The sequence below is a fragment of the Gopherus evgoodei genome, chromosome 14 (assembly GCF_007399415.2).
Source record: "Gopherus evgoodei ecotype Sinaloan lineage chromosome 14, rGopEvg1_v1.p, whole genome shotgun sequence".
NCBI classification, from domain to species: domain Eukaryota; kingdom Metazoa; phylum Chordata; order Testudines; family Testudinidae; genus Gopherus; species Gopherus evgoodei.
In genome coordinates this window covers 3,141,763-3,168,870 of record NC_044335.1, presented here as the reverse complement: position 1 = coordinate 3,168,870, position 27,108 = coordinate 3,141,763, and the positions used below count along the sequence as shown (strand labels likewise).

At 56.2% G+C, this 27,108-nt stretch overlaps 1 protein-coding gene across 1 annotated transcript; it reads right to left on the bottom strand.

The window, feature by feature from the left end:
- Positions 1-210: 210 nt before the first annotated feature.
- TRIB3 (tribbles pseudokinase 3) lies at positions 211-7,144 on the bottom strand. Its single transcript, XM_030532989.1, has 4 exons — positions 5,940-7,144; positions 4,072-4,356; positions 3,037-3,329; positions 211-2,255 (listed from the first exon to the last, which is right to left on the bottom strand). The coding sequence occupies exons 1-4, from the start codon at positions 6,249-6,251 to the stop codon at positions 1,769-1,771; spliced, it is 1,377 nt and encodes a 458-aa protein (XP_030388849.1). The 5' UTR covers positions 6,252-7,144; the 3' UTR covers positions 211-1,768.
- Between the last annotated feature and the right edge of the window lie 19,964 nt (positions 7,145-27,108).

The following is a 27,108-nucleotide window of genomic DNA, read 5'->3' as shown; positions in this document are numbered from 1 at the left end:
AGTTTATTCAGATCCTGGCAATGTGCATGACTTAATCTGAATACAAGTCCTAGAGGTGGTGCCAGACCAGGAACACTTTATCCAAATCCCCTTGAGCTGCACGGGCTGGATTCACATGGAATCAGGAGCCTTTGCAAAGCCAAACCAGAGCCCATCTCTGCTGCACCCAGGCCCGGCGCAGAAGTTCCAAGCAGCGCACAGGCAAGGAGCCAGCATTACAAACCTTTTATTTGTCAAAGGACAGAAGAATAGACACATGGTGTCCTGGCCTGGGCCCTGTAGTGTCAACACATGGTGGGGGTAAAACGCACGCTACAAAGGCACAGCTCCGGGAGAGGCGAGGCCCCGGGCCTGCGTTGGGAGAGCGGCGGGTGCCCGCTCGAGCTAAGTGGGATGGAGCAGGCAGGTCCATTCTGCGCATGCCGGCCGCTCCCCAGAAACCAGCTGCCTCACAACTCCCTGAGATATATATGGTCAAAGTTCTTCTGGGCTGCTGCCGGCCCCCCACCCCCTGGCCTGAGGGGATGGCGCAGGGCTGGCACAGGGCTCCTGGGGTGGAGCAGAGGGCAGGGTCCCCAGTGGGGAGGTTAGAGAGCCAAGGCAGCCTGCTGCGGTCACAGCACAAGATGGGGGGGAGGCCCCTACATGGCACGATAGTGCAGAGACCTCATAGTGCCCCGACCCCAGCCAGGGCTCACTCTCTGCCCCCCCACCGGAAACAGCTCGGGCAGGGGCTTTATTTGCTTGTTGCCAGGAGCCCAAGGGCCATGCCTGGCAAATGGGGCAGGCTGTAGTCACCATCCCTACTAGCATAGACCTGTGCCTCTCCCCAGCATGGTGTGTCCCCTTCCCCTCTGCTTCAGGGTGAGCACTGCATGCTGGGACTTGGTACGGGCTACAGCTACAAAGAAAGGGGAGGTGGCCGTGGGCACCCCACAGGGCTCCCCAGGCTGCATCCAGCTCTTGGGCTCTGCTTTGACTTGACCTTGGAACACCCCGCCCCCTGCCCTGTTCACACTCCCACCCAGCTGCATCCCCCTCTCCCTTCTCCGCTCTGCCCATTAATATCTCTACCCTCCAAGCCCCACGGAGCCACTGCCCTGGCTGCAGCAAAGCTCAGTTGCCAGGTGACAAGACAAGGAGTTCCTCAAACACCCTCCCATGCCTGCTATCCTGTGCCCTCTGGGAAAGGCCCCCCCCCCCCACTTCAGGAAGCTGGTATCAGAGCTCAGCCCCCTCTGCACCCATCCTGCTTCTACACGGCCACAGGGACTGGTGCAGAACCCGGAGATGCCAGAGCCTGCCTCGGTTCCCTGGCCACTCCCTGCCTCCGGATCCCCATGTCTGGGAATGGGAAATGCACCATCCCTCTGGGAGGGCGCTGCTGGTGATCAGAGTTTGAATAAGTCCTTTGGCACGAGTAAGTGGGAGCCCCCTAGACCAGGGCTCGCTGGGGGCTCACTCCTATTTAGTCACGTCTGCCCTGAATTGCCGTGTACAAGGCTAAGGCACTTTCCTGCTCTGCAGGATTCAGACACACGCCTGGACAACCACAGCTCCCCCTCTGAGGCACTTGGGTTTGCAAGTCCTGGCTCTGGGCCCTGCTGGGGCCGACACAGCCACAGTGTTATCCCGATCTGAGCAGCAGCCCCCCCCCTTAGACAAACAGTCACCAGCCCCAGCTCGCCTGGAGCTGCCGACAGTCTAAGGTTCCCTGGAGGCATGGAGGGCCTCTTCGGTAATGCATCCTTGGGGATCCTCTGAATGCTTAACTGTGCAGATCTTCCTCCTCCTCCTCGTCCTTCTGGCTCCAAGTGTCTGGCACAACTTGCTCCATGCCCTGCTCCCCAGAGGGGTTTATGCAGGAGTCCTCGGAGGCAGCATCACCATTCGCTAGCCAGGGGTGGAGCAAAATCTCCCGGGCCGTCAGTCTCTCAGAGGGGGTCTTGCGCAGGAGGCATTGGATGAGGCACCTGGTCTTGGGGGAGAGGCCGTCCGGGATGGAGAAGACCCCTCGGCGGATCTTGCTGAAGAGTGTGGCAGGCTCAGTGTCCTGGAAGGGGTATCGCCCCACCAGCATGGTGTAGAGCACCACGCCCAGGCTCCACACGTCAGCCGCCTTCCCTGAGTACGAGTTCTTGGAGCTGAGGATCTCCGGGCTCACATATGCTGGGCAGCCGTGCTTGTCCGACAGAGAGTCATCTGGGCCGCTCAGAAGACAGGCGTCCTCCAGGTTCTCCAGCACCAGCTTTGTCCTGCAGAGAAAGAGGGAAAGCGCCAGATAAATCAGCCTGTCAACAGCTGCTGCAGTCCAACCGCACTAGGTAGTCAGGCCACAGAGCTAGACCCCAGGAGTCCCGACTGCCAGACGGCAGCTCTCAGCATGAGACAATGGCACCGCCCCAGAAAACTAGGTGGGAACTAATTCAAGTGACCAAGACAGGGATTGGAGGGAGGCGCCATCGGAGGTGGCTTTAGAGCTGAGCCCTGGAGGCTCTGGAAGGATACAAAAGTCTGAATTCCCTGCAGCACAAGCAGACCTCTGTGAGCTGTGCAAAGAATCGTGCCCAGAGCGAAAGCTGAAGCCAGAATGACCCTGAGCTATGCCCTGGGGCTCTGCTAGCTCACTGCCATGGCGCTGTGATTAGTGGTGCTGTGGACACAAAACATGAGGCCCCAGGAGCATCTGCAACACACAGGGGGCACGTGGGCTCAGCCTGGCCGGAGAAGCAGGTTTCAAATGGAAGTGAGGCTCCTGCTAGGCCCAGGAACCCCTCCCTCCGCTAGCAGTGATAAGCTGCTGTCTCTCTCTTCCCCGGCTTTCCTGGGGTCAGACAGCCTGTGTCCCAGCCAGGCTGCTGCAGCCCCACGCAGGGAGAGCTCATTCCAGAGCCTCGGCTGGGCTCTGCACAACAATTGTCTTGATGAGGAAAATGGCACTGGGCTCCCATGCCCTAGACCCAGGAGTCCTGCTCCCCATCCAGCCCACTGCAGGGCCCCTGATGCTGAAGGGTTCAGCTGGACGCCAGCCCTCACCTCTCCCTGTCCATGAAGAGGAACTTGCGGAGTTTGAGGTCTCGGAGGATGACCCCGTGGTCGTGGCAGTGGGCGACCGCCTCGGCCATCTGCCGGAATAGCCCAGCGGCCTCTCTCTCAGGCAGGCGCTTGCACCGGCGGACATGGCTGTGCATGTCACCTCTGCCGGACTGGAAGAAGACGTAGATGTTCTGGTCCCCTTGGATCACCTCGGCAACCTGGGCCACATTGGGGTGGGGCGAGAGGTTTCCGTAAGGGGCCATCGTCTCTGGGTAACTCCTTGCCGGATAAACCTAAAAGAGAAACAACGCTGGGCATGAGGAAAAGCCCCCCAGAAAGAGAGGCAGGGGGATGGTGCACAGGCCTCAAGGCAATCGCTCCCTCTTGTCTACAGTCCTGCTGCCGCAAGGGATCTAGGGCTCTGTTTAAGTGGGGGCAGGGGGTCTCCGATCTGCCCAGCGGAGCTGCAGTATTGTATCTTGCTCATGTGTGCCATGCTGTTCAAGGGTAGCCACCAGGGGGCAGCACTGCTTAGGAGGAATGCGAGGAGCAAGGCGAGGGGACCCCTGGACCAGGAGCCCACTAGCCCCAGTGTGGGTCTCGTTTCTTCCCTGCCCAGCATCAGAGAACGCATGTCCGTCCATCCCCTGTCCACTCATGGAAGGACAATTCTCGCCCACGTCCAACAGGCTGGAAAGGGGAGCTGATAAACCTGCGGGGGACCCCAGCTGGGAATGGAGAAACTTTCCAAACAACCCCCTTGCCAGTGCTGTTCTCTGCAGCCAGAGCTCACACTGGCCCTGAGGCCCACCTGCCCTCTTTGCCAGTCTAACAGAACAGTGCCGGGGGGCTAGCACAGGTGTCCTCAGAGAGCTGCCCCCAGGGGCATCTCCACCAGGGCATGAAGTGCCATGGCATTTTCCCATAAACAATCTGAAGTCCATAGACTTCCCCAGGGCACGTAATCTCCAGTAACACCAGCCTCTGATTTCCTTGTGGGGGGAGCAGAGAATGGCACCAGAAACCCTGCTGTACCTTGCAGCTGTACTCCGTCTCTGTGTGCCTGTGCACAGCCCTGTAGGAGTGGCCCTCTTCCCTGGGCTCCAGAAGGATGTACGGTCCAATCTGCAAGACCCTGGAGTCCTGTTCCACGGCACGAGGGGACTGCGCAAGGGGCTGCAGGCATGGGGTGAGTCCTGACACTGGACCCAACCGTGGGCGCTTGGGTTTTGAGGGCTCGGAGTCAGGGGTATCCTCGAAGTCCAGCCGTTTCTTCTTCAGTGGAGACACTACAGGGATCACCTGTACGTTTAGACTCATCTGCAAAACAAGACGATGGAAGGGTCACATCAAGATGAAGCGACTAGTTTCACTCTGCAGCTGCAAGAAAACCCAGAAAATCCCTGCTCTGCCGGGTCTTCTATCTCCTTCATACAGAGCCATTCTGGGAACGCGGGTTTGTTTTCTAGCATGCTGCGAGCATCCCCAGCGCCTGGTCCATACAGACATATACCGGATGGGGCAACAACCTGCCATGCGCTGTGTTTAGCTCTCAATTTCCAATTGTAGAGCCTTAAGTATTCCGTGGGTATCAGATGCAGTATTAATATGTCAGTCTGCACAAACCTGGGCCAAAAGCACCTGCTTCAATGCCCCGAGAAGGAGATTTGTGCCACCCTGCTACCAAGGAAGACCTAGGCACTCAGAACAGCGGCTTCTGATTAACTAGAATGATTACAGTGAAGGGAAGGAAGCCCCAAGTTAAACAGGAGTTCATCCAAAGCCAGCTGAGAAGTATTTCTGTCGAAAACTTGCCACCCACTGACGTCCTGTCCAAAGTAGTAAAGGCTCCAGCCAGCCAGCGCCAGTGGGTACGTGTCTGAGGAGGATGTGTGTGTGCATTCACGTCTGATGATGTAATGATACTGTCTCATAGTGTAATAATGGTGAGTGTGTGTCATGATAGCATGGGTTTGTCTCTCCCATAGTGAGTGCATGTGTGTCTCATAGTGTAAGAATGATGGGTGAGTGTGTGTGTGTCAGTGTCGTGACAGTGTGTGTCTGTGTGTAACGAGGATGAGTGTGTGTGTGTGTTTAATAGGGCAATAAGGGGGATAAGTGAATGTGTGTGTCTCCATGTGATAATGGTGGTGAGTATGTGTGTCAATGTCATGACAGTGAGTGTGTCTCATAGTGTAACAATGGCGTGAGAGTGTGTCTGCTGATGGTGGGGGGTGAGCCTGCAGGACAGGTACAGAACAGAGCCCCCCGCCCAGCTGTGAGCCCCCCCAGCAGCCAGGTGAGGCCGGCAGCCTGCACCGGGCCTCGCCTGCTCTAGGGGGCAGCCTGGTGCTGTTCTCCACCCTCCCAGCCAGCGCTGCACCATCCTGCTGCGGCTGCCGCTGAGTCACCGCTACACAACGGCTGCCAACGGAGGGGGGTACCCCCCGGGGGTACTCCCCCTCCCCCGCAGCACCGGGCACACACCCCTTCCCCGCAGCACCGGGCACCCCGAGCCGAGCACCCTCCCTCCCCCGCAGCACCAGGCACCCCCAGCCGGGCACCCCCGCAGCACCGGGCACACCGAACCTGGGCACCACCCCCTCCCCCGCAGCACCGGGCACCCCCCCTCCCCCGCAGCACCGGGCACCCCATCCCGCCGCCCTCCCAGTGCCAGCCTGGGCCAGGCCAACCAACACACCCTCGCTCCTACCCAGTGCGCGCTGCCCCGAGGCCAGGGGCACCCAGGGGCGGCGCTCGCCTTCGGCCGCCCGCAGAGTGGCCCCGCTTGCCGGACCGATCCCGGGGGGCCGGGGCGGTAAAGGCGGCTCCCCCTGAGCCCGGCAGGGTGGAACCGGAGCGCGCCCCGAGGGGACCCCGCCCCGGGGAGCAGGGAGCCCTACCTTCGGGGGGCGGCCGGCGGGGGAGAGGCGCGGGGCTGGCGATCCCCGCGGGCCGATCCCGGAGGATCCTGCTCCTGGAGCCTCAGACGCCCCGACTCGCCATTGCCCCGGACCGGGGGCGATCGATGGGCAGCGGCGCGGTGGGCGCTTTGTTCGCGGGGCTGGCTCACATCGCCCAGCCCCCTGGCTCCGAGTCCCAGATCCCGGCGGATGATGTAAACCGGAGCTAATCAGCACTGCAGCGCCGCTCGCCTCCCCTCCTCGCCCGGCGCCCGGGGCGGCTGACGCTGGACTCACTCCGGATTGCAACATGCGCGGCTGCAGCGCCGCCCCCTGCGCTTTCCCCGCCGTGACGACACGCGGGGGTTCACCCTCCGCCGAGCGGGATTGCGCCACTCCCGGGTCGGGTTACAGCGATGACACAGCCCAGCCCCGGCTCCGAGAATCGGGGGCGCCCCCGGCCTTTTGGTTCGTGTCTCCAGCACCGCGTCCACACGCCCGCTGGCCGGTCCCCAGCGGGTTGGTGACTGGTTTCAAAGCAAAATATCTGGGGTGGATGCGAGAAAACTGTGCCGGAGAGATAGGGCCATGTCTGCCCACAGCACTGCCCTATATACAGGCAGTCAGGAGATTGCAGCCCAGAAATTCCGCTCTGCCCCTCCTCCTGCACTTTGTCCTGCACCTGTGCAAAATGAGCTGGAATGTGACTGCCCCCCACCCCCGCCCGGCCTGCTTTCCCATTGTCCTGCACCTTGCACTGCTGTTTGCACTGGTGCAAGGCCCCTGTGACGGACTGCTGCTCTGTCTGCCCCCACTTGTGGAACTGACTCCCCAAAGCAGAGAACAGTGAGGAGAGGGGTCTGGGGAGACGCTTCCACGCAGCACACATAACTGTCCTGCTCCTGAGAGGTCTCTTGAGTCCATTTGCCCATCCGATTATCCCTTTCGCACCTCCCTCACCGCTGCACTAAAAGCACGCACAAAATTGGGCCTGCAATTCTGCAACTGCAACGCGGAAAGCAGGTCCTCTGCCCCTGGAGGGAGCGTACTGGCCTGCCCCTGCCCTTGCCACCTCTTCTCCCTACCCCAGTGGTTCCCAAATTGGCGTTCGTGAAATGTTACAGGAGGTTCTCAGGAAAAAATTCCCTAATGGCGGAGAGATCTGTCCCTAGGTAGTCCGGGGCCAGCAGCCCAGAGACCCTGGACTTCCAAGAGCTAAGCAGATCAAAGCAAGCGTCTCTATCACACTTCAAGACTCCTTATAAGAAATGGAAAGGGAGTGGACATTTTTTGCTGTTTTTAAAGTTAAATAGGCAGCTAGTCTTGATTTTAAAATTATGATGAAGAACAAGTTGAAGCTTTGTTGTAATGTGTGTTGTTTGCCTGGCCTGCTGTGACGAACTGGGAATGTTCTTAATGTTTGCTCTGAATACTGCCTTGGTGCCTCAGTGTCCCCTATGCCGTTCTTAGTATCTAGGTGGTGGAATAAGGGTGTGTGATTGCTGCAGAGGAAGGGGCCAGTGCACCTAAATGCCTGGCACTCTGTCTCCTAGCAACTGATGGCCTTGGCTCCTTCCCTGCAAAGGTGCCAGCTGAAGGTGTTGGAGACAAAGAGATCAGGTGACCTCCTGGCCCAGGAAAGGAGCTGAGCAGAGAGGAGGGGCTGGAGGGGGTTGTTAGTCTGGAGCTGGCTGGGGACAAGGAGTGAAGTGCAGACGTGGGGGTCTGGTTCACTGCCCCCCAGAATGGACCCAGCTGAGGGGTCCGGTTCTCTGTTCCTACAAGCTCTGTTTTAGACCCTGTTCCTGTCATCGAATAAACCTCTGTTTTACTGGCTGGCTGAGAGTCACGTCTGACTGCGAAGTGGGGGTGCAGGATCCTGTGGCTTCCCCAGGACCCCACTGAGGTGGGCTCGCTGTGGGAAGCGCACGGAGGGGCAGAGGATGCTGAATGCTCCAAGGAGAGACCCAGGAGGTGAAGCTGTGTGAGCTTCTTGCCCTGAACAAGTCTGCTCCAAGGGAGAGGAGGCTCCCAAAGTCCTGCCTGGCTTGGTGGGGAGCAGTTCCAGAGCATCGCCCGGGGACTCCGTGACACCTGCTCAAGCCCTGAATGCTTGTGTAGGAGGAACTCTTTGAGTTGGCTTTTTAGATACCTTCCTGCTCTTTCACATCTGATACTCCTTGGTGAAACCTAGGAGTCTTGTCTTATAACAGGCTTATTCACAGTGATACAAGCTACAAAAGTGAGATCTTGGCAGAGTGTTGCTGTTTTCATAATATAATAATATGGTAATGATAAATAATAAATAGTCATGAGCAAGTCATAAAACCACATGTTACATTCCCAAGTTCACGGCTTTTCTCATTTATACTCAGGTAAAGGTGAAAATCCCTGGAAAGATCCATTTTTAGGAGGGGGCTCGCCAGACTTGACAGTTTAGTGACGGGTTCACAGGTTGTTAAAGTTTGGGAACCACTGGCCTAGGCACTGGATGTCAGCAGAGCGGACTCCCGGGCCGCTTACGCCACCCCCCACAGGTGAAACAGGGAAGTGAGCAGCGGCGTTATCCAGGCAGCAGCGCACTAGGCAGGGTGGAAGGTGAAGGGGAAGCTGGCTCCGTGGCTGCACAATTAGTGCCACGGCACAGAGCAGCTGAAGGTGAATAGAACAGGCACGTCCCCCTGTCTTTGTCGTTCTCTTTCGAATTATTTTCCATGCTTGCCACCCGGCAAAGCCCCCTGAGCTTCTGCTCCCAGCCAGCGTCCCAGATCCCAGCCTTCCGCTTTAGCTGTGCTGACACGTCGTAACCCCTGTGGTGAGCCGGCCCAGCAGCAGTGCAGATCCCTGCTTCTGGCACTACGCTAGGACATAGGTTGCTGAAATTTGTTCATGGCCAGTTTATCCCGGTGGTTCTTGTGCCAGCATTGCCCTTTAGCTTAAATGGCTCTTCTCCCTCCTGGTGTTTAGCCAGGATGTGTTTGTAGAGAGCAGTCAGATCCCCGCTCAGCCTTTGTCTTGCCAAGCTCAGACCATAGGCCCCCAATCCCCTGACCATCCCAGGAGCCCTTCTCTGCACCTGCTCCAGTTTGAAATCATCTTGCTTGAACATGGGGGCCAAGGATTGCAGGCAGGATTCCAGCTGAGGCAGAAGGCATCGACCCGGATTGGAATCCGGCCAGAACGCCAGGGCAAACTCTCCGAGTCTTGTTGGGAGGGAACCCTAAATGCTCAGCGCCTTGGGTTTACATCTCATGTCAAGGCAAGATCAAACTGAACTGGCGGAAGGAGAGACTCCTATCCTCTGCTGACAGCAGCCTTGTTTCTCTTTTGATATCGCATGCCAAGGCGAAGCTGTTCCGTGTTCCCAGGCACCCTGCCATGAGAGGTGCAGAAGTCACTCCCAGGGGAGGAACTGGCAGCTTGTTCTCAGAGGCTGCTGCACCTACCCCCAAGCGTGTGCTTTGTCGTGATCTTTATTTGTAGAATGCCAGGTAAACACAGGGCACTTTGACCCAGCCCAGAGCTGACCAGCCCCTCCAAGCACTGTGGGGAATGCTGTGGTTGAGTGTCAGCAGGCCCGGGACACCTGCTGGAATCTGGCGGAAAGAGTTTGCTATGATCTTGGACTCACAGACGGAGCAGGACGAGACCTACCCAGTCAGCCCTGCGGATGGGGAGGCAGAGGAAGCATTTCCTTTCATCCCGCTGAGCAGATCTTTGTAGGTTTCATTCCAACTGTGCTACAATGGGAGGGGAGACCCCCATCTGTTTCCCAGTCCCATTCACTTATTCCCTGGGACAGCAGGAGCTCGGGGCAGATGGGGAGAGAGAGCACATCTCAGCAACCACGCCAGCCAATTACAGGATGACACAGCTGGGTTCCCAAGGAAGCCCCATCCAGTGCTCCTGGCTTTGGGGGCTGTGGCGCTGTGCACATAAAGCGGAGGGTGCAAAGCAGGGGAATGCAGTGCGTGTTTGGTGATCCACAAATCCCTGCCAACTTTATGGAAAAACCTCCCAGGGTAGATTTAAAATATGCACATTGGAAGAGCTGTGCAAGGCACTTCCCTGCCATGGGGGCCATGTGCTCTTTGAGCGTTTCCTGTATCGTGCAGTTCCTTTCAGAGGAATTTTGCCTCCATCCTGAACGGTTTGTTGTGATGAGCTGCAGCAAATGGCTTTGTTTCCTTCCAGAAATGTTCCCGTGAATACACGCTGAAAAATAGCAAGGGCTGAGCTGAGCCTGGAGTCAGGGCTTTGGGGATCCCCAAGCCCTGGTTGCAAACGCTCCATTGGGCAGCAGACCCTTAGACAGAGTCGGCGCAGGGGTCAGTTTCCATTGTGATCAAAGTGCCACAAGGTTTCCTACCACGACTGGCGTTGGTTATGTTGTTTGTTAATGAAGCGGGAAAGGGGAGAGCAGGGCGGTGGCAACATATGCAGATTATTTAGCTTAGACAAGATCCAAGATGGTAGCGAGTTCCAGAGGAACAGGGAAAGAGCCAGCGTATTCCCAGGGAGGTAGGAAAGAACTGAGGGAGATTCATCTTTAAAAGAGAGGGCTCACACTGCAGTGTGTAAGAATCGGGCAGTATCCTTTGAAATACTTGGTGAGCCTTCTAGTGGCCTTCGCTGTGTTCTTTGTTTTAGAGCCTCCAGAAACCAGGCAGACAGCAGGACACCTGTCTGCGTATATTTAGTGAACCTAGTTATTTGGGACCCAGCTGTGCCCTGGTGGGTTCTCCAGGTTGATTTGGTTGTGCAAAGAGCAACAGATGCCACATGTGCCTGTAAGGAGCAGGGCAGCATATGACCACAGCCCTGCGATACAAAAGGCAGCCTGCTCTGTTCAGGGGTGTCTCGAGAGGAGGGTGGATGGCTTGGCCTGTGGGTGCTGGAGGCTGGTCAGGGACCTGGGGGAACTCGCTTTGGGGGCAGGGGGTAATCGTTGGGTGTTTCTGAGAGGCACCTCAGCAGTGTCTGTCTGTCTTATGTTGTGCCCATCATTGGGGTCTCTGAGCAGATTCCAGGCTCTGCTGGGTTTGGCTGACAGATGAGTGCTTTGGGGGCCTTGGCACCAGGTGCCACCCCAATAACCTGAAAGTGTCCCCTCTGCTGCTGCTAAGATGCCTATTGCTGTGCCCACACTCATAGGCAGTGAATTATATGGGCCCGTGGAGCCTGGGCTCCACCAATATTCAGAAATTTGGGCCCAGCTCCACCAATGTTTGGGCTGATATTTTCAGTGCCGCCCCATCCATAGGACAGACTGGGGCAACCGCCCTGGGTCCCACGCTTTGGGGGGCCCCACGCTTCACAGGGACACAGGGTGCAGGGTGGCCTGAGGAGTTAGCGGGGGGCCTGTGCTGGCAGCAGCGAGTGACCGGCTCCGCTCTGCCCTGCCTCTTTCTGTCCCTGCTCTGCCCCGCCCCCACGCCACCCTTCCTCCAAGTCCCCTCCCACCTCTTCCCGCCCCTGCTGTGCCCCTGCCCCCATTCCACCCCTTCCCCTAAGCCCCCACCCTACCTCTCTCCAGCTTCTGCCCCCTCCCCCGAGCAATGCCGGCAGGGTGGGGAGGAGCGGGCTGGGGCCAGGTCACTCTCTGCTGCTGGCACCAGGCCCCCTGCTAACCCCCCAGGCTGCTCTGGCCCCTGCATCCCCTGAAATGTGAAGCCCCCAAAGCGCAGGGCCCCCTAAAGCACGGGGATGGGGCGGTTGCCCTGGTCCTTCCTATGAACTGGATGGCTCTGCTTGGATCCATTCTGGGCACCACCAACAATTATACAAACCTGGCACCCATGCCCACCCCCTCCTCTGGCACTGCCAGTGCCACTGGTGCTCTGGCCCCCACCTGTCCCTCCCTGTAAGCACCGCCGGTCCCGTCAGGCCCCTGTTTGCCAGGCTTGGCAAGATTCCAGTAGTTATCGCTGTAAATGACTGACACCAGCTGTTAACCAATGACATGTGGATTTAGGTCTTATCTCGGGGCAGTTGCTGTGGGGTTCCAAGGGGCATCGAGCTGTAATGCAGCCCCCAGCCTTGGGGGAGAAGCAGGAGGGAGATATTAGCACTAAAGTCAGAGGGAAAATGTCCTCCTTGAGTCGAGCAAGGTGTGACACAGAGAATAGCTCGTGACCACTAACTAGGGTGAAATCTCTCAAGCAGTTCTCCTAGAGACAAGAGAAATTATCTGCTGGTCACCAGCTAAAGCTGAACATACTTACAGTGGGAGCTTTGGGGATATTTTAGCACAATCCCTTACTACCATTTGCCATTCTCCTGGCTTTGGAGGATCTCAACAAATCGAGGATATTTCTATCCCCATTTTACAGCTAGGTAAACTGAGGCATTTCGTGAGAAAGAGGCTTGCCCAAGCTCACACAGCTGGTCAGCAGCAGAGCGAGGAATAAAACCCATGTCTTCTTGTCACCCACTCTAACCACTAGGCCATAAGTAACAATCTGGCTCAGTCTCCAAGACAAATGAGTCGAACACATCCCGGGATCAGAATAGCAACACTCGGCACAATGCATAACTGAAGTACTCCGTGAAGAAGGGGAGTGACACTTTGCCCATGGGACAGCTGGGGAAACAGAAGCACAGAGACAGGAAAAGAACCCAGGAGCCGTGTCACCAGCCCAGTTGGTAGCTGAGCTGGGATGAGATATGCAAATGCCTGGCTCCCAGACTCATATTCAGTCCACTAGGCCATGGTGCTGGCCATGGGAAGAGCAGGGACATTCTCCATCACCTGCGCCCACTACAACCCGGTGTAATAACAGGCCTAAGGACACAGTTGTTCCAGCGCTCAAGGGCTCACGCTCCCAGCACGAACCAATGCCCGCTGGGTTGGTCATGAGGCTTCAGGAGCCAGTTTCCCAGCTGTGTACGGTGCCATGTTACCTCACTTTCCCCTACCTCCCAGGGGTCACCAGGTGTCTCTGACCCCGGATACCATGTGCCCATGCCCCTTTCAGCTGGCGCAGTGTCCACACGAGGCTGCCCTTTGCAGGCTGTTCTCGGGGCACGTCCCATCTGGCATGGCCAGGAAAGTCTCCTCCGAAAGGGACTCCACCACCCCAGGAAGATGAGCTGGAGGCAGAGATGCAGTGAGCATCCCTGGGTCAGACCCTCTAGGTCTGGGCTGTCCGCGTGATTAGCCCAGCTGCAGCTGGGATTGGGCAGGGACTGGGAGCCTGCACTGTCGGGAAACTCGGACAGTTCATCTTCATGAGAGGAAAGCGTCCTGCTCCGACAGGCTCTGGCTACCTGCCACACCCTGCAACTTGAGAAACGGATCCCGGCCCCTTCCTGCCATCACTGGCTGGGCTTCGCCTCCACCTTGGTCCTGAGGGCAGGTGCCGCAGCATGGCTGGCATGCCTTCCGGGGAAGGGGAGTGGGAGGGAGGATGGCTTCTTCCTCTGTCTTCCCACTGCAGAGTCGTCAAAGGCGCCTGCTCCAGCCGGGGTATTTTAAATTCTGGGAGGGTTGGTTGTTCAGCTCCAGACCTACCATCTCTGGCCAAAGCACTTGAATGGAAAGGTAGCAGAGCCCAGTAACATAGTTGCTCCCAGCTGCTCCCCCAGCCCCAGGGGCCTGCAGGGGCTTGGAGCGGGATAGTTATGCCGGGGCACTTCCCCCATATAGATACATTGCCTTGGTCTCAAACAGGGCTTGTGCCTGTGCGCCTCACCCTGGCTTCCAGCCTCTACTGGTGCAAAACTCCCGCCAGGATTCAAGCCCTGAGAAGTCAGCTGCATTTCACTACATAACCCGCGGGAGCTTCTGAGCCATCCCAGCTGGCCCAGCAGCCAAATCCCGTCTCAGCAGGGCTGTTCCTGGAGGGGTCCTGCTCAGGTAATAGTATGGTACTGGGCTCACGCTCTCCGTCCATAGACTCAGAGCACTTTATGAAGGTGGCTCGCTAAGTGTATGACTAGCCCTATGTCCAGATGGGGAAACTGAGGCACAGATAAACGCAGCCACTTGCCCCAGGCCACACTGTGGGTCAGTGGTGGAGCCTGTGATAAGCCTGGTCTCCTGCCTGCCCAGTTTGCTGGATATGCCAGTGGAAGGCCTGGCTTCCTTGGAGCTTTTGTTAAGTGCTGGAGTTACTGTTGATTTGGAGAAGCCAGTAGATGCCTGGTGCTGTAGAGGCTTCGGCAGGCCCTGCTTTGGCAGGTTCTTGCCACGCTATGGCGGGGCTGGAATTTCACAGTGGTGGGGCCCAAGCTGCCAGACACGGACGCAGAGCTGGCATTTGAGCACCTCCCAATTTGGGGTTGGACTCTCCAGGCTTCAGGGGCGTTTGGGGCCCATCCCTACTCTCATGTGATGGGTGAGGGGGACACTGTATTGCAGGTGAAGAACAAACAAATGTTGTGAGGCAGAGAGAAGCTTCAACAGAGGCTTGAAAGCAGGTTGGGCAGGGGACGGTGCTGGTGACTTCACAGCAAAAATGGTGACTTGACTGCAGAACAGCAGCAGAGAGCCCTGGGGACCAGCCGCTTGTGGTTGGTGTCTCATGGCTGCACTCAGCTGATAACTAGTCAAACCCTAGGCTTGGAATCACACAGTGCAGCAGGGAGGGGATTTCCACCCCAGAAGGGCAGTCTATCAGGGCTTGCTACCAGCTTCCTGGCTAAGGCCTGCAGGCTGTAGGACAGAGGGAACTGGAGATGAGGGTAGGGTGACCAGACAGCAAGTGTGAAAAATTGGGACGGAGGTGGGGGGTAATAGGAGCTTATATAAGAAAAAGCCCCAAAAATCGGAACTGGTCACCCTAGCTGAGGGAGAGCCATCACGTAACAACAGGAGCAGCATTTACAAAGCCAGTAGGGACCTTAGCCAGAGAACTTCCTCAGAATAATTCCTAGAGAAAATCTGTTAGAAAAACATCCAGTCTGGTGTTACCACGGCCCTTGGTAAATTGTTCCAAGGTTACAAATGTTACACCTGCTTTCCCATCAGAATGTGTCAAGCTTCCGCCTGCAGCCGGTGCATCGTGTTATAACTTTCTCTGCTAGATTGGAGAGCCTGTTATTAAATATTTGTTCCCCATGTCGGTATTTAGACTGGCATCAAGTCACCCCTTAATTGTCTCTTTCTTAAGCTAAATCGACGGAGCTCCTTGAATCTATCCCCGTTAGGCAGGTTTTCTAACCCTTTAATCATTCTTGTGGCTCTTCTCTGAACCCGCTTCAGTTTATCAACAGCCTCCCTGAATTGTGGGCACCTGAACTGGACACAAGATTCCAGCTGCTGTTATTGCACAGAGGGGCAATAACTTCTCTATTCCCACTTGAGATTCCCCTGTTTCCACATCCCAGGTTTGCATTAGCCCTTTTGGTCCCAGTATCGCACTGGGAACTCATGTTCAGCTGATTATCCACCAGGACTCCCAAATCTTTTCCAGTCCCTGCTTCCCAGGATAGAGTCCCCCATCATGTAAGTGGGGCCGGCGATCTTTGTTCCTAGGTGTGCGTATTTACATTTAGTCACATCAAAAAGCATATTGTTTGCTTGCACCCAGCTTACCAAGCCATCCAGATCTGAATCAGTGGCCTATCTTCTTTGATATTTATCACGCCCCCAGTTTTTGTATCAATTGCAAACTTTATCAGTGATGGTTTTGTCACCGGCTTGATGACCCTGACAAATTAAAGAAATGGCTTGAAATCAGCAAGAAGAAATTCAATAAAGACAAGTGTGAAGTACTTCGCTTAGGAAGGAAAAATCAACTGCATAACTACGAAGTGGGGACTGACTGGCTAGGTGGTCGTGCTGCGGAAAAGTATCTGGGGGTTATACTGGTGTGACGAACTGGGAAAGTTCTTAATGTTTTCTCTGAGTACTGTGTTGGTGCCTCAGTGTCCCCATGGCAGTTCTTAAGTATCTGGCAGAGCAAAGGGCCAGGGCACCTAAATGCCTGGCACTCTGTCTCCTAGCAACTGATGGCCTGGGCCCCTCCTCTGCAAAGGTGCCAGCTGAAGGTGTTGGAGACAAAGGGATCAGGTGACCTCCTGGCCCAGGAAAGGGGCTGAGAAGAGAGGAGGGGCTGGGAGGGGTTGTTAGTCTGGAGCTGGCTGGGGTCAAGGGTGGAGGGCAGACCTGGGGGTCTGGCTCACTGCCCCCCAGAATGGACCCAGCCGAGGGGTCCGGTTCGCTGTATCTACAAGCTCTGTTTTAGACCCTGTTCCTGTCATTGAATAAACCTCTGTTTTACTGGCTGGCTGAGAGTCACATCTGACTGCAAAGTGGGGGTGCAGAACCCGGTGGCTTCCCCAGGACCCCGCTGGGGTGGACTCGCTGTGGGAAGCGCACGGAGGGGCAGAGGATGCTGAATGCTCCAAGGAGAGACCCAGGAGGTGAAGCTGTGTGAGCTTCTTGCCCTGAACAAGTCTGCTCCAAGGGAGAGGAGGCTCCCCAAAGTCCTGACTGGCTTGGTGGGGAGCAGTTCCAGAGCATCGCTCGGTGACTCCATGACAACTGGCCCACAAACTGAATAGAAATTGTCAATGTGATGCGGCTGCACAAAAGGGCTAATATGATTCTGGGGTGTGTTAACAGCAGTGTTGTACATAAGACACGGGAGGTAATTGTCCAGCTCTACTTGGCAGCTGGAGTCCTGTATCCAATCCTGGGCACTGCACTATATGAAAGTTGTGGACAAATTGGAAAGAATCCAGAGGAGAGCGACAAAAATGATCAAAGGTTTAAAGAACCTGACCGACGAGGAAAGGTTAAAAAAACTGGGCCTGTTTAGTCTTGAGAAAAGACGATTGAGGGGATACTGATCACAACTGTCCAATCTGTTAAGGGCTGTTATAAAGAAGAGGGTGATGAATTGTTCTCCTCATCCACTGAAGGCAGGACAAGAAGTAATTGGCTTAATCTGCAGCAAGGGAGTTTCAGGTGAGATATTGGGGGAAACTTTCCAACTCTTAGCGCAGTTAAGCTCTGGACCAGGCTTCCACGTGAGGCTATGCAATTCCTGTCATTGGTGCTTTTAAAGTCAAGCTGAACAAACCCCTGTCAGGGCTGGTCTAGGTTTCCTTGGTCCGGCCGCAGTGCAAGGGCTGGATTTGATGATTTCGCAAGGTCCCTTCCAGCCTGGCATTGCTATGAGTCTCCATTTACAGTTACATTTTGAGACCCATGAGTGAGCTGGCCTGTAATCCATTCCATGTGCACCACACTGGTTTTTATATCACACTTGGGGTTTTTTTATCCAAATGTTGTGTGGTCCCAAGTCAGACGTGTCTGTTACATCAATGACCTTTGTCAGCCAAATTTGCAATCTCCACCAGAACAGATATGAAGTGAGTGGGACAGGCAGTTTTCCAGAACCCCCCATTGATTGGCGTTAATTACATTACTCTCCTTTAACTCTTTATCAGTCAAGTCCCATTATGTTGCCCAGGGACCTGCTGGAAGGGCTGGAGCTGCTGCGGGCTCATTGTGAACCCAGGAGGGCTGGGGGAGCACAGGGGCAGGGCGCCCAGGCAGAGGTCAGGTGGGGCAGTGGGTGAGATCAGCAGGAAGCCAACTTGCGGTGCCGAGCCAGTGCTCACTGACGGTGCACAAGGATGCTGGGTCTCAGGAAGTCAAACTAAGAACACTCCAAATCAACTGGTTTCCTTCAGGTCCCCTCCACCACCACCCCCCCTGCTGTCTTTCTACTGCCTTCCAGTGCACGCTAGACCTTTACAAACAGACAAGGGGCCAAGATGTGGATCTTCCCCAGGATTCAGGGTGCATTGATTTGGGGCTTTGGTCTGGGCCCTTCCCCGAGACTCTGCTAAGGGGCAGGTGGATGTGGCAGGAAAGTGAGTGTCTCAGCTGGAGTCTCTCGCAGGTGCCTGGGATCTCTCCTGATTTCTCGCTCTCTTTGCCACTTCCATTGGAGAAAGTGTTTTTGCCGCCTCTGGCTCTTACCGGAAAATGGCCTCATCATCGGGGCTGTTACCAGGAACTGAGCTGTCAGTGGGAAAGTCATCATTCCTCCAGGAGGGGAATCCCACTGGGGAGGGGTGGCAGGAGGCAGCAGATGGCTCCTTCCCGACAAAGGAGAGACGGAGCTGGGCTAGCTGCCTCCTCCCCCTCCTAAACCACAGACCTTGCTCAGCGTTTGCCTGTCCTGGGGGGTTTGGCATGGGATTTCTGGACTCTTCCCCCTGTCCGAATCCGTGTGCGGAAGGCAAAGTGCTGGACCCGCAGGGATGGTGCATTGCGCGGTATTTCTATGTGGTTTCCAGTGGCCCCAGGCAGACACTGGGCGTATGTCTGCCTGCTCTGCTCTGGGCCTCTGGCCTGCCAGGCCCAGCGTTCTAGCCAAAGGTAACATTGGGGCAGGCGCCTCCAGTCCCGTCCTGGCTGGGCAGCTGGAAGTGACTGAGATGGGCTCTGAGCAGTTGGATTCCACGAAAGTGCAGAAGCGTTGCTTGTTTTAGCTGCTGCGGGAGATGATGCATCCAAGGTCTGGGCTCCCAAGGAGGTCTGGGAAGCCCCAGCTCAGAGCAGGCCAGTGCAGAGGGCTGGGGCTGACAGTGGAAGGCAGCCAGGGAATGGTAGAAGAGCTGAGGCTGGGCACCAGACACCTCCGACCTGGGGTGTTCCCAGTGGCAGGCGAGTTCTTCCTGAGGTGTGATTTCTCCTTTCCCAATCCCATCCGGGGAAGCAGTGACTGCCCGCCAGGGAGGGCGGGGGTGCAGCTGAGAAACCCCGCAACTTCCTCAAACCCTGTCTAGGCTGGCCCACTGCCAGGTTTTGCCACAAATGGCATCCAAAGCTATGCAGCTTCTTAAAACCTGGGGAAATGCAGGCTCCCGTCTCGTTTCTGGTGAAATAGAAAGTCCAGCTGCTTGGCTCCCTTCCACCCCATCCTGTGTCTGGAATGCAGCCCGTGCTCGCTGTGATGGACTAGGAATGTTCTTAATGTTTTCTCTGAATACTGTGTTGGTGCCTCAGTGTCCCCATGGCAGTTCTTAAGTATCTGGCAGAGCAAAGGGCCAGTGCACCTAAATGTCTGACACTCTGTCTCCTAGCAACTGATGGCCTGGGCGCCCCTCCCCTGCAAAGGTGCCAGCTGAAGGTGTTGGAGACAAAGGGATCAGGTGACCTCCTGGCCCGGGAAAGGAGCTGAGCAGAGAGGAGGGGCTGGGAGGGGTTGTTAGTCTGGAGCTGGCTGGGGTCAAGGGTGGAGGGCAGACCTGGGGGTCTGGCTCACTGCCCCCCAGAATGGACCCAGCCGAGGGGTCCGGTTCGCTGTATCTACAAGCTCTGTTTTAGACCCTGTTTCTGTCATCGAATAAACCTCTGTTTTACTGGCTGGCTGAGAGTCACGTCTGACTGCAAAGTGAGGGTGCAGGACCCTGTGGCTTCCCCAGGACCCCGCTGGGGCCGACTCGCTGTGGGAAGCACATGGAGGGGCAGAGGATGCTGAATGCTCCAAGGAGAGACCCAAGAGGTGAAGCCGTGTGAGCTTCTTGCCCTGAACAAGTCTGCTCCAGGGGAGAGGAGGCTCCCCAGAGTCCTGACTGGCTTTGTGGGGAGCAGTTCCAGAGCATCGCCCGGGGACTCCCTGCCCAGGAAGTGTCTCTCTGCCATTGTCGCAATGTGGCCTCCCAGGGAGTGTGCTCTGTCCGGGGCATCTCCTGCAGGCTCTGGTTTGGGCCACACTCTCTCGGTGTAGCCAGGACCCAGGAGACAAGCCACTGCCACAAACTGCTGGCTGCAGTGCCTTCAGCTTGCAGCTCCTGCCTGGCGCCAGGTGCCCCCCCGTCTGCCATCCCCATTGTTCTGCAGGGGGACGAGGTCTCTAGCTCAGGTGGGGCAGAACCAGTGACACTGACAATGGCCTCGTCTCTCCTGTCACAGCTGTATACAGGCCCTATCAGCATAGCATCTGAGCGCCTGGTGCAGATGGGAAAACACAACCTTTGCAGTTTCAGCAGCTCAGCTGCTCCCATAGCTGCAGCCATGAGGGCCTGAAAGCAACACTCAATACACCAGAGGAGAGGCCTTGGGCCCATCAGCTGGTTCCTGAACGCCCGCTCTGCTCACACTCACCCACCCATGGGCTGACGAGTTCCCCTGGATGTGGTGCCGTGTCCATTCTGAAATGGCAATGGGGCTGTAGCGGGGTGAGCACCCCGCTCAAGCCCTGGAAGGGTGAAAGCAGCCCTGGAGAAGGCTGCAGCAGGGTAAGAGGGATTAAGAACGGCTGGGGAAGCTGAGTGGGTAGCTGACCACAGCTGTGGCTGGCTTAATGAGGGCCCAGCTGGCCCTTATAAGAGGGTTGTGGGCCAGAAGCCAGACTCTCTCTAGCGGTTGAGAGGGATGGGCTTTGCTGCTGGGAGCTCAGCAGGGCACCTAGCTGGGAGCAGGGCTGGGGAAAGGCCAGAGGCGCTGCGAAGCCCTGGCCTGGAAAACCCCCAGGCTGCAGGCCTCCTTAAAGGCCCAAAAGGGTACTGGGGTTGCAGAGAGGCAGCCCAAGGGTAGGCAGAGGCAGCAGGTTCAAACCCCCCTTGCCGATGATGAGTGGCACTTACACTGCAGTCCGCCCCAGTGAGCAGGGGCTAGATTGTGACTGGCAGTTGCCAAAGACTGAGGTGGAGATAGGGGGTTGGGGGTTCCCTGGGGAGGAGAGACCCAGCGAGACTGTGGAGTACTGCAGGGGGCAGAACCCAGAGAGAAGGGGCACTGGGGTCTGGGAGGGACATGGGGGCCAGTGGCAAGGCGAGACGCAGGCCAGCAGAGGGCGCTCCGGAGGCTGGAGAGCTAATTCCCTGGATGACCAGCAGGAGGTGCCACCGGGTGAGCCGTCGCCTCGCCACAGGGGCACAGAGCAAACCTCAAGCTTTTCCATCTCCCATTGCAGGGGGGTTGAGGGAAACGCCTGCCTAAGGGGCACCAGAGATCAGGCTGCTGGCAGTGCCTGCTGCTCCATCACAAGCCTTCAGACCTCCATGTACGGGAAATGCCCACTGCCAGCCCAAGGCTTGGGTGCCTAGTAACTGCTTGCACTAGCTGAGCACCTTATTCCAGAATCCCCCTAAGGTAGCTTCGGACACAGTCATGGTGCAGGGCGTCTGGCCTCCTAATTCTGGGCAGAGCAAATGATTCTAATGTTCAGCTCCGGAGCCGTAGCGGAAGCCTGAGGTTTGGTTCAGCTTGTTACTGAGCCAGGGCTCAGCTACAGAGCTTGGTTCTAAATGCTTCCAGGCTTTGGGAGTGTTTGAGTTGGCAGGGGGCTGCTCAGGGGTCCCTCTTCTACTCTCAACCTTGGAAAGCTGGGCCAGACCCATCCCAGGGAGAGCTCCTGCTGCCAGAGCTGGGAACAGAAATGTCACAAATCCAGGCACTACCGTGAGAAGTGGAGTGTCAATGGACAGACAGACAGACCTGCCTTTCTCCTGGTGCCCCCCTGGCACTGCCCAGCGCAGCCTCAAATCCGAACATGCAGAGGGACATACAGAACCCTCTAGACCCTGGAGAACCTCAAACACCTGCTTGGTTCATGCAACGAGTGATGGCTCAGACCCTCATGCCCTGTTCTCACCCCACATCCCTCCAGAGTCCCCAGCCTTTGAAGTTCTGCAGTGGGGAAAGCAGAACCTTAGCATCAGGACAGGCCCCAGGATGGCAGCTCCTGTTCCTGTCTCTGGCTCCCACGTATAATAGAAACACTTGTATCTGCCTCAGTAAGTCCTGGAAACGCCCAGGGAAGGAAGGGGAGGGAGGTGAGATAGGGCTGGCTTGGACGGCCGAAGGGAACTGCCTCTGACTTCCCACCAGGAGAGGATTCTCAGTCCCTGGCAGTCTGATGCTGGGGTTCAGGATGGGCTGATTTCAAAAGATTCTCCCATAATCACCAGCAGCCTGTGAGAGAGAACAGAAAGGCCTGGCTTCTGGAGAACTATCCCTCGGCGACTCAGGAGGAGCAGGCACTGGCTGAGATCCTAGGCCTGGCTTCTAATCCCAACTCTGCCACTGGCCCGCTGGGGGTCCTTGGGCAAGTCACCTGACCCCTTTGTGTCTCTTCTTCAAAGCAAGGACAATGCTCCTTCCCCTTCTGGTCGGTGCTGGAATGGCAGGCGGCGTTCTTCGAGTTATCTTGGCGGCTGTTCTGTTGTGGTTCCCAGCAGTGGGAGCACCTCCAGGGTTGCAGTGGCACACTGCAGTCATTGTGTTATGCAGCGGGAGTCGGGACTGCGTGAGCATGAGGAGTTAGCATGGCCATACCATGTGCTCAGTGGTAGGTGGCTGGTAGCACAGAGCACTTTACCCACTGGGCCAAAAGTTTTCAGGTAGTTTTGAATCCATCCTTACTGTGGAGTGAGGAGATGAACCCAAGGAGCCAGGCCTCCAGCAGTAGCTAGACAGCTCCCTGCCCGGGAAGTCCCTCTTTGTCCAACTCCTCCTGCAACACGACTCCCCACATGCTCAGGCAAACTCCAGTGGGGTCAGTGAGTGTTTGGCCCACAGGAGGGCTCAGGAGTTGTGCCCCAGGGAACATTCTGTCTCCACTCTGCAGCCCGGCAGCGCAATGACCAGTTCACGCAGCCACACCGGAGCAGCCAATGGTGCCAGAACAGTAAAACAGTCGCATTCTGGTCAGACAATGGGGCTGTCATAAACGGATAGTTAAGAGTTAATGGAACAGAAGTACTTCATGTCTCTTTTGCCTGTGAAGGGTTAACAAGATCAGTGAGCCTGGCTGTCACCTGACCAGAGGAGCAATCAGGGGACAGGAGACTTTCAAATCTTGAGGGAGGGAAGTTTGTGTGTGTGCTGTTAGTATTTGGTGGTTGTTCTCTCTGGATTCTGAGAGTGACCAGACATGCAACCAGGTTTCTCTCCAGTCTCCCTGATACAGGCTCTTATAAGTTTAAAATAGTGAGTACTGGATAGATAAAAGCAGCAAAGAACCCCGTGGCACCTTATAGACTAGCAGACGTTTCGGAGCATGAGCTATCGTGGGTGAATACCCACTTCGTCAGATGCATGCATGACAGGCATCTGACGAAGTGGGTATTCACCCACGATAGCTCATGCTCCGAAACGTCTGTTAGTCTATAAGGTGCCACGGGATTCTTTGCTGCTTTTACAGATCCAGACTAACACGGCTACCCCTCTGATACTGGATAGATAAGGCGAGCTAAGCTTATGTTTGTTTTCTTCATTTGCAAATGTGTATTTGGTTGGAAGGAGTTCAAATTTATATTTTGCTGAAAGGATTTTTATTTGTACTTGAATACTTAGGCTGGGAGGGTATTCCCAGTGTCTATAGCTGAAAGACCCTGTAATATATTCCATCTTAAATTTACAAAGATAATTTTTACTGTTTTTCTCTCTTTAATTAAAAGCTTTTCTTGTTTAAGAACCTGATTGTTTTTTTATTCTGGTGAGACCCCAGGGGGCTGGGTCTGGATTCACCAGGGACTTGGTGGGGAGAAAGGAGGGAAGGGGGAGAGAAAGGTTAATTTCTCTCTGTGTTGGGATTACTTTCTCTCTCAGGGAGAGTCTGGGAGGGGGAGAGAGAAGGAGAGGGGAAGGTGAATTTTCCTCTCTGTTTTAAGATTCAAGGAGTTTGAATCACAGTGATCTTCCAGGGTAATCCAGGGAGAGGAAGCCTGGGAGAGGCAACGGTGAGGGAAAGTGTTTACTTTCCTTGTGTTAAGATCCAGAGGGACTGGGTTTTGGGGTTCCCCGGGCAAGGTTTTTGGGGGGGCCAGAGTGTACCAGGCACTGGAATTCCTGGTTGGTGGCAGCGCTACGGGTACTCAGCTGGTAACTGAGCTTAGAGGAATTCATGCTGGTACCCCCCCCCATCTTTTGGATGCTAAAGTTCAGAGTGGGGAATTATACCATGACAGGGGCCCAAACCCCAGCCCTGTGCACTGTTCAGCTCAGGCTGTAACGTTGCAAATCTAATGGCCCCTTAATGAAAGGATAAAAAACGTGTGGGTCAGATTTTCAGCCCCGGCCTTTGATTCTGCACATTCCATGGAGAGCCCCCCAGGAGGGACCATATGTCGCCATCACTTGTGCAAAGCACATGAAACGCAGGCCCAAAGGCAAGTGCAAACAGCTGTCCCCAGAATCAGCTGCACTAATGTCTATTCCTGAGCACCAGCAGGGGCTCAGCAGAGTCCAGGACACCGCATGTCTCCTCATGGTCTAGACGGTATTTGGTCCTGCCATGAGGGCAGGGGACTGGACTCGATGACCTCTCAAGGTCCCTTCCAGTCCTAGAGTCTATGAGTCAGTACTGAGTGGATTGTCTGCCTGGCCCTATGGCAGGGAGCAGGGAGGGTGAGCTAGGGGTTAGGGGCCTGAGGCCAGTGGCTGTTCGGAGCACAGATGGGAGACGGAGTGAGGCAGGCTCCAGGGGAAGGGCAATGCTCTGCAGTATGGAGCCTTGTCAGTACCCTGGTGAGCCTTCTGCTTTTCCAGCTCCTCGGCCAGTTCCCTTCCCTGACTGAACACTCCCCCCAGAGCCACCCCACAGCTGTCTGCACCGACACACACACTGGTGCTTATCCCACGGGCTGGCAGATGCCTGAGCGACAGCCCTGTAGCATTGCCAGGAATAGGCCAACCACCTCAAACTAGCACACGGTAAAAACACCAGGCCCCGGTCTCCACTTAGGACATTACAGCAGAGAGGTCTCCCCGCGGGAGTTCGTGCAGCCCAAGCGTGTCTTCAATGCAGACAGCGCCTGAGTCTGGATGGGTGCTGCTGCCCCTCACCCCAGCCGCCTCTCCCTCCAAATGCCACAATGACCCCACGAGCCTCCCGAAGAGCCCTGTCCCTGCAGGGAACCCCAGCACGGCACCAGAGCCCGAACTGCCCTGCAAAGGCCCTGCCGTGGGCTCAGTCATGCCACTAGCCCTGGCTGCACTTGAAAGGGCCTGGGGACCATCGGGGACCCCCGCTGAGCTGCTCTAGTGAAGTGTGACACTGTTCTCAGATACCGCCTTCTGTTGGCCAGAGCTTGGGATCCGTCATAGCACCAGATAATGGGCATGAGATAAACTCCCCCTTCTCCCTGCGAACCATCGGGCACAAGCGGTGGGTATGAGAGATCCTGTGCCCTCTCTGCCCCCCAAGAGCAGGGAACAAACACGATGTGGACATACCTACAGCCCTGCCCATCTGGCAAGCAGCCTGTATTTTGGCCTGGCGGGCCACACAATTTAGATGCAACTTTCAAAAAGACAAGCCACTGCCCTGCCCTGCTGGGAGGACTGCTCTGTGCCCAAGGCTCCTGGACATGCAGTTCAGGCTCTGTGAGTGTCAGGTATCCAGGCTCTGAGTCCCTTATTATGGCAGGGGAGTGGCGTAACCATAAATGGAACAAGGAAGGTAGCCCCCAGGGTGCACCCAGGGCACGCTTGTGTCCATGTCCAGCCAGCCCAGCCCCCTGGCTTGGAGCCTTCATTTCACTATGCCCTTAGCAGACCTCACCTGGAGAAGAGCACGGCACCACAGGATGTTCACACCAGTCCTCTAGTGCGTCTGGGGGACGCGTTTTCCGATCCCTGCCTGTGCACCCCTAAGCCACTCGCACGTTTCCTGCTCAGCTCAGGGTCTAGACAATGGCAAGTGCAAGCAGCCAGTTAAACCTCTAGCTGGTCACTTCCACGCACAGCCGCTTGAATTGCACATCCAGGGTCAGCGTGGAGTTGTGGCCATGTTTGTGCCGCAGGGGGCTGAGGTTCTGCTCTCACGCCTGCAAATCGCTGCGCTAACCCTAGCTCCTGCGCAGAGCCCTTGCCCAAATCTAGGGACTGGCACAGGGCCGCAGGGGAGCGGCTGGGATTAGGAGTCAGAACTCCTGGGTCCCGTTGCTCAGGTGTCTACTCCTGCTGCCTCTCCTACCGGTGAAGTCCGGTAGTCCGGCACACCAGAGAGGCAATGTTTCCTTTGCTCTGCGGCTTGGACAGGAAAGACAAGGAGCAGGGTGGGTGCACGGGGTGGGGAATGGAGAAGTCTGCTAGGGGCGGAAACCCCTCTGCCTTTTCCAGGGTAGGACTCCCCACTTCCGTCCCTGAGTTTCCCTTTGCCTTCCACTCCCCCACCCTCCCTGTGCTTTCCCTTCTCCTCTCTGCGCAGTGCCTGCCCTTTTAAAGTCTGGGCCTCGCTCTCCTGAGCTCATCCGGGAGCAGCCCCTCCTCTCCTCGGGAGAGCAGCCAAGCCTCTGCCAGAGGTATGCGTTTTCCGTTTTCCGTCAGGAGGGTTATGCAAGGAGCCAGAGGCTGTGCTAGCCCATTGGATGCGCCTCCCCCCCATAATATAAAGCAAATGGGGGCCCCCTTGAGCTGCTCGGGGCCCTAAGCTGTTGCTCAGTCTGCTTCTGCCTCGCGCCAACTCTGCAAGGAGCAGCTCGATCTCTCGCACACAGGCCAATGGGCCAGCTGCACCCGCACCCACGCCTGCCCTGCCGCACTGCATGGGGGGAGGCCCCACAACCCAATGGCGGATGCCTAGACGACAGGAAGGCTTTGCTGGTGCTGCTGGGCCCTGCTCTGCCCATGAGCAGTGTGCTGGTGCCCCCCACAATGCTTGATGGAAATATGCCTATGAATGTATATATGACATAACTGGAATGTGTTTTATGCTATGTACGCCACGTAACATGTCTCTGTGAAGGTTATGAGCTACTGAACATCTTCATCCTATTTGTAGGCATGTGTCACTATTGGAGTGGAAGTTATGAATATTGGCTGTGGACTTGTTTGATTTTAAGTAGGCTGTAGTGAAGCAGTTGGTCCGGTTCCTGAGAAAACACTCTTCCCAGTAAGTGCCCAATCAAGAAACACTTAAGCTAACAATGAACATGGGGTCGCCAATCCACGTCCGAGCCTTCCCAGAAATGTGGCCTGGCTGGTAAGGAACTGAGTCATGCATGGACATGTGACCTGCCCATGTGACTCCAAAACTCCATCTTGGACTACATTCTGGGTAAGGTGGGGGTCTCCACCCACAAGAGAAAGTCTATTTAAACCCCTGAGAGACCCCTCCATTTTATCTTCAGCTGGCTCAAGAGTTAGCCTCTCCACCCCCAAGGCTACCTGAAAGAGCCTGGGACAAAGGACAGTAACCACAGGTGTGTGAGTGATTGCTGGACCCAGACTAGAAGGAGGCTAGTCAGTAAAAGA

Excerpts from the sequence above, each read along its gene's own strand:
- TRIB3 (XM_030532989.1), bottom strand. The coding sequence starts at position 6,251 with ATGTTGCAATCCGGAGTGAGTCCAGCGTCAGCCGCCCCGGGCGCCGGG. Across the intron at positions 3,330-4,071 it reads AGACGGAGTACAGCTGCAAG|GTTTATCCGGCAAGGAGTTA; the intron begins GTACAGCAGGGT and ends TTTCTCTTTTAG. Across the intron at positions 2,256-3,036 it reads CTCTTCATGGACAGGGAGAG|GACAAAGCTGGTGCTGGAGA; the intron begins GTGAGGGCTGGC and ends CTTTCTCTGCAG.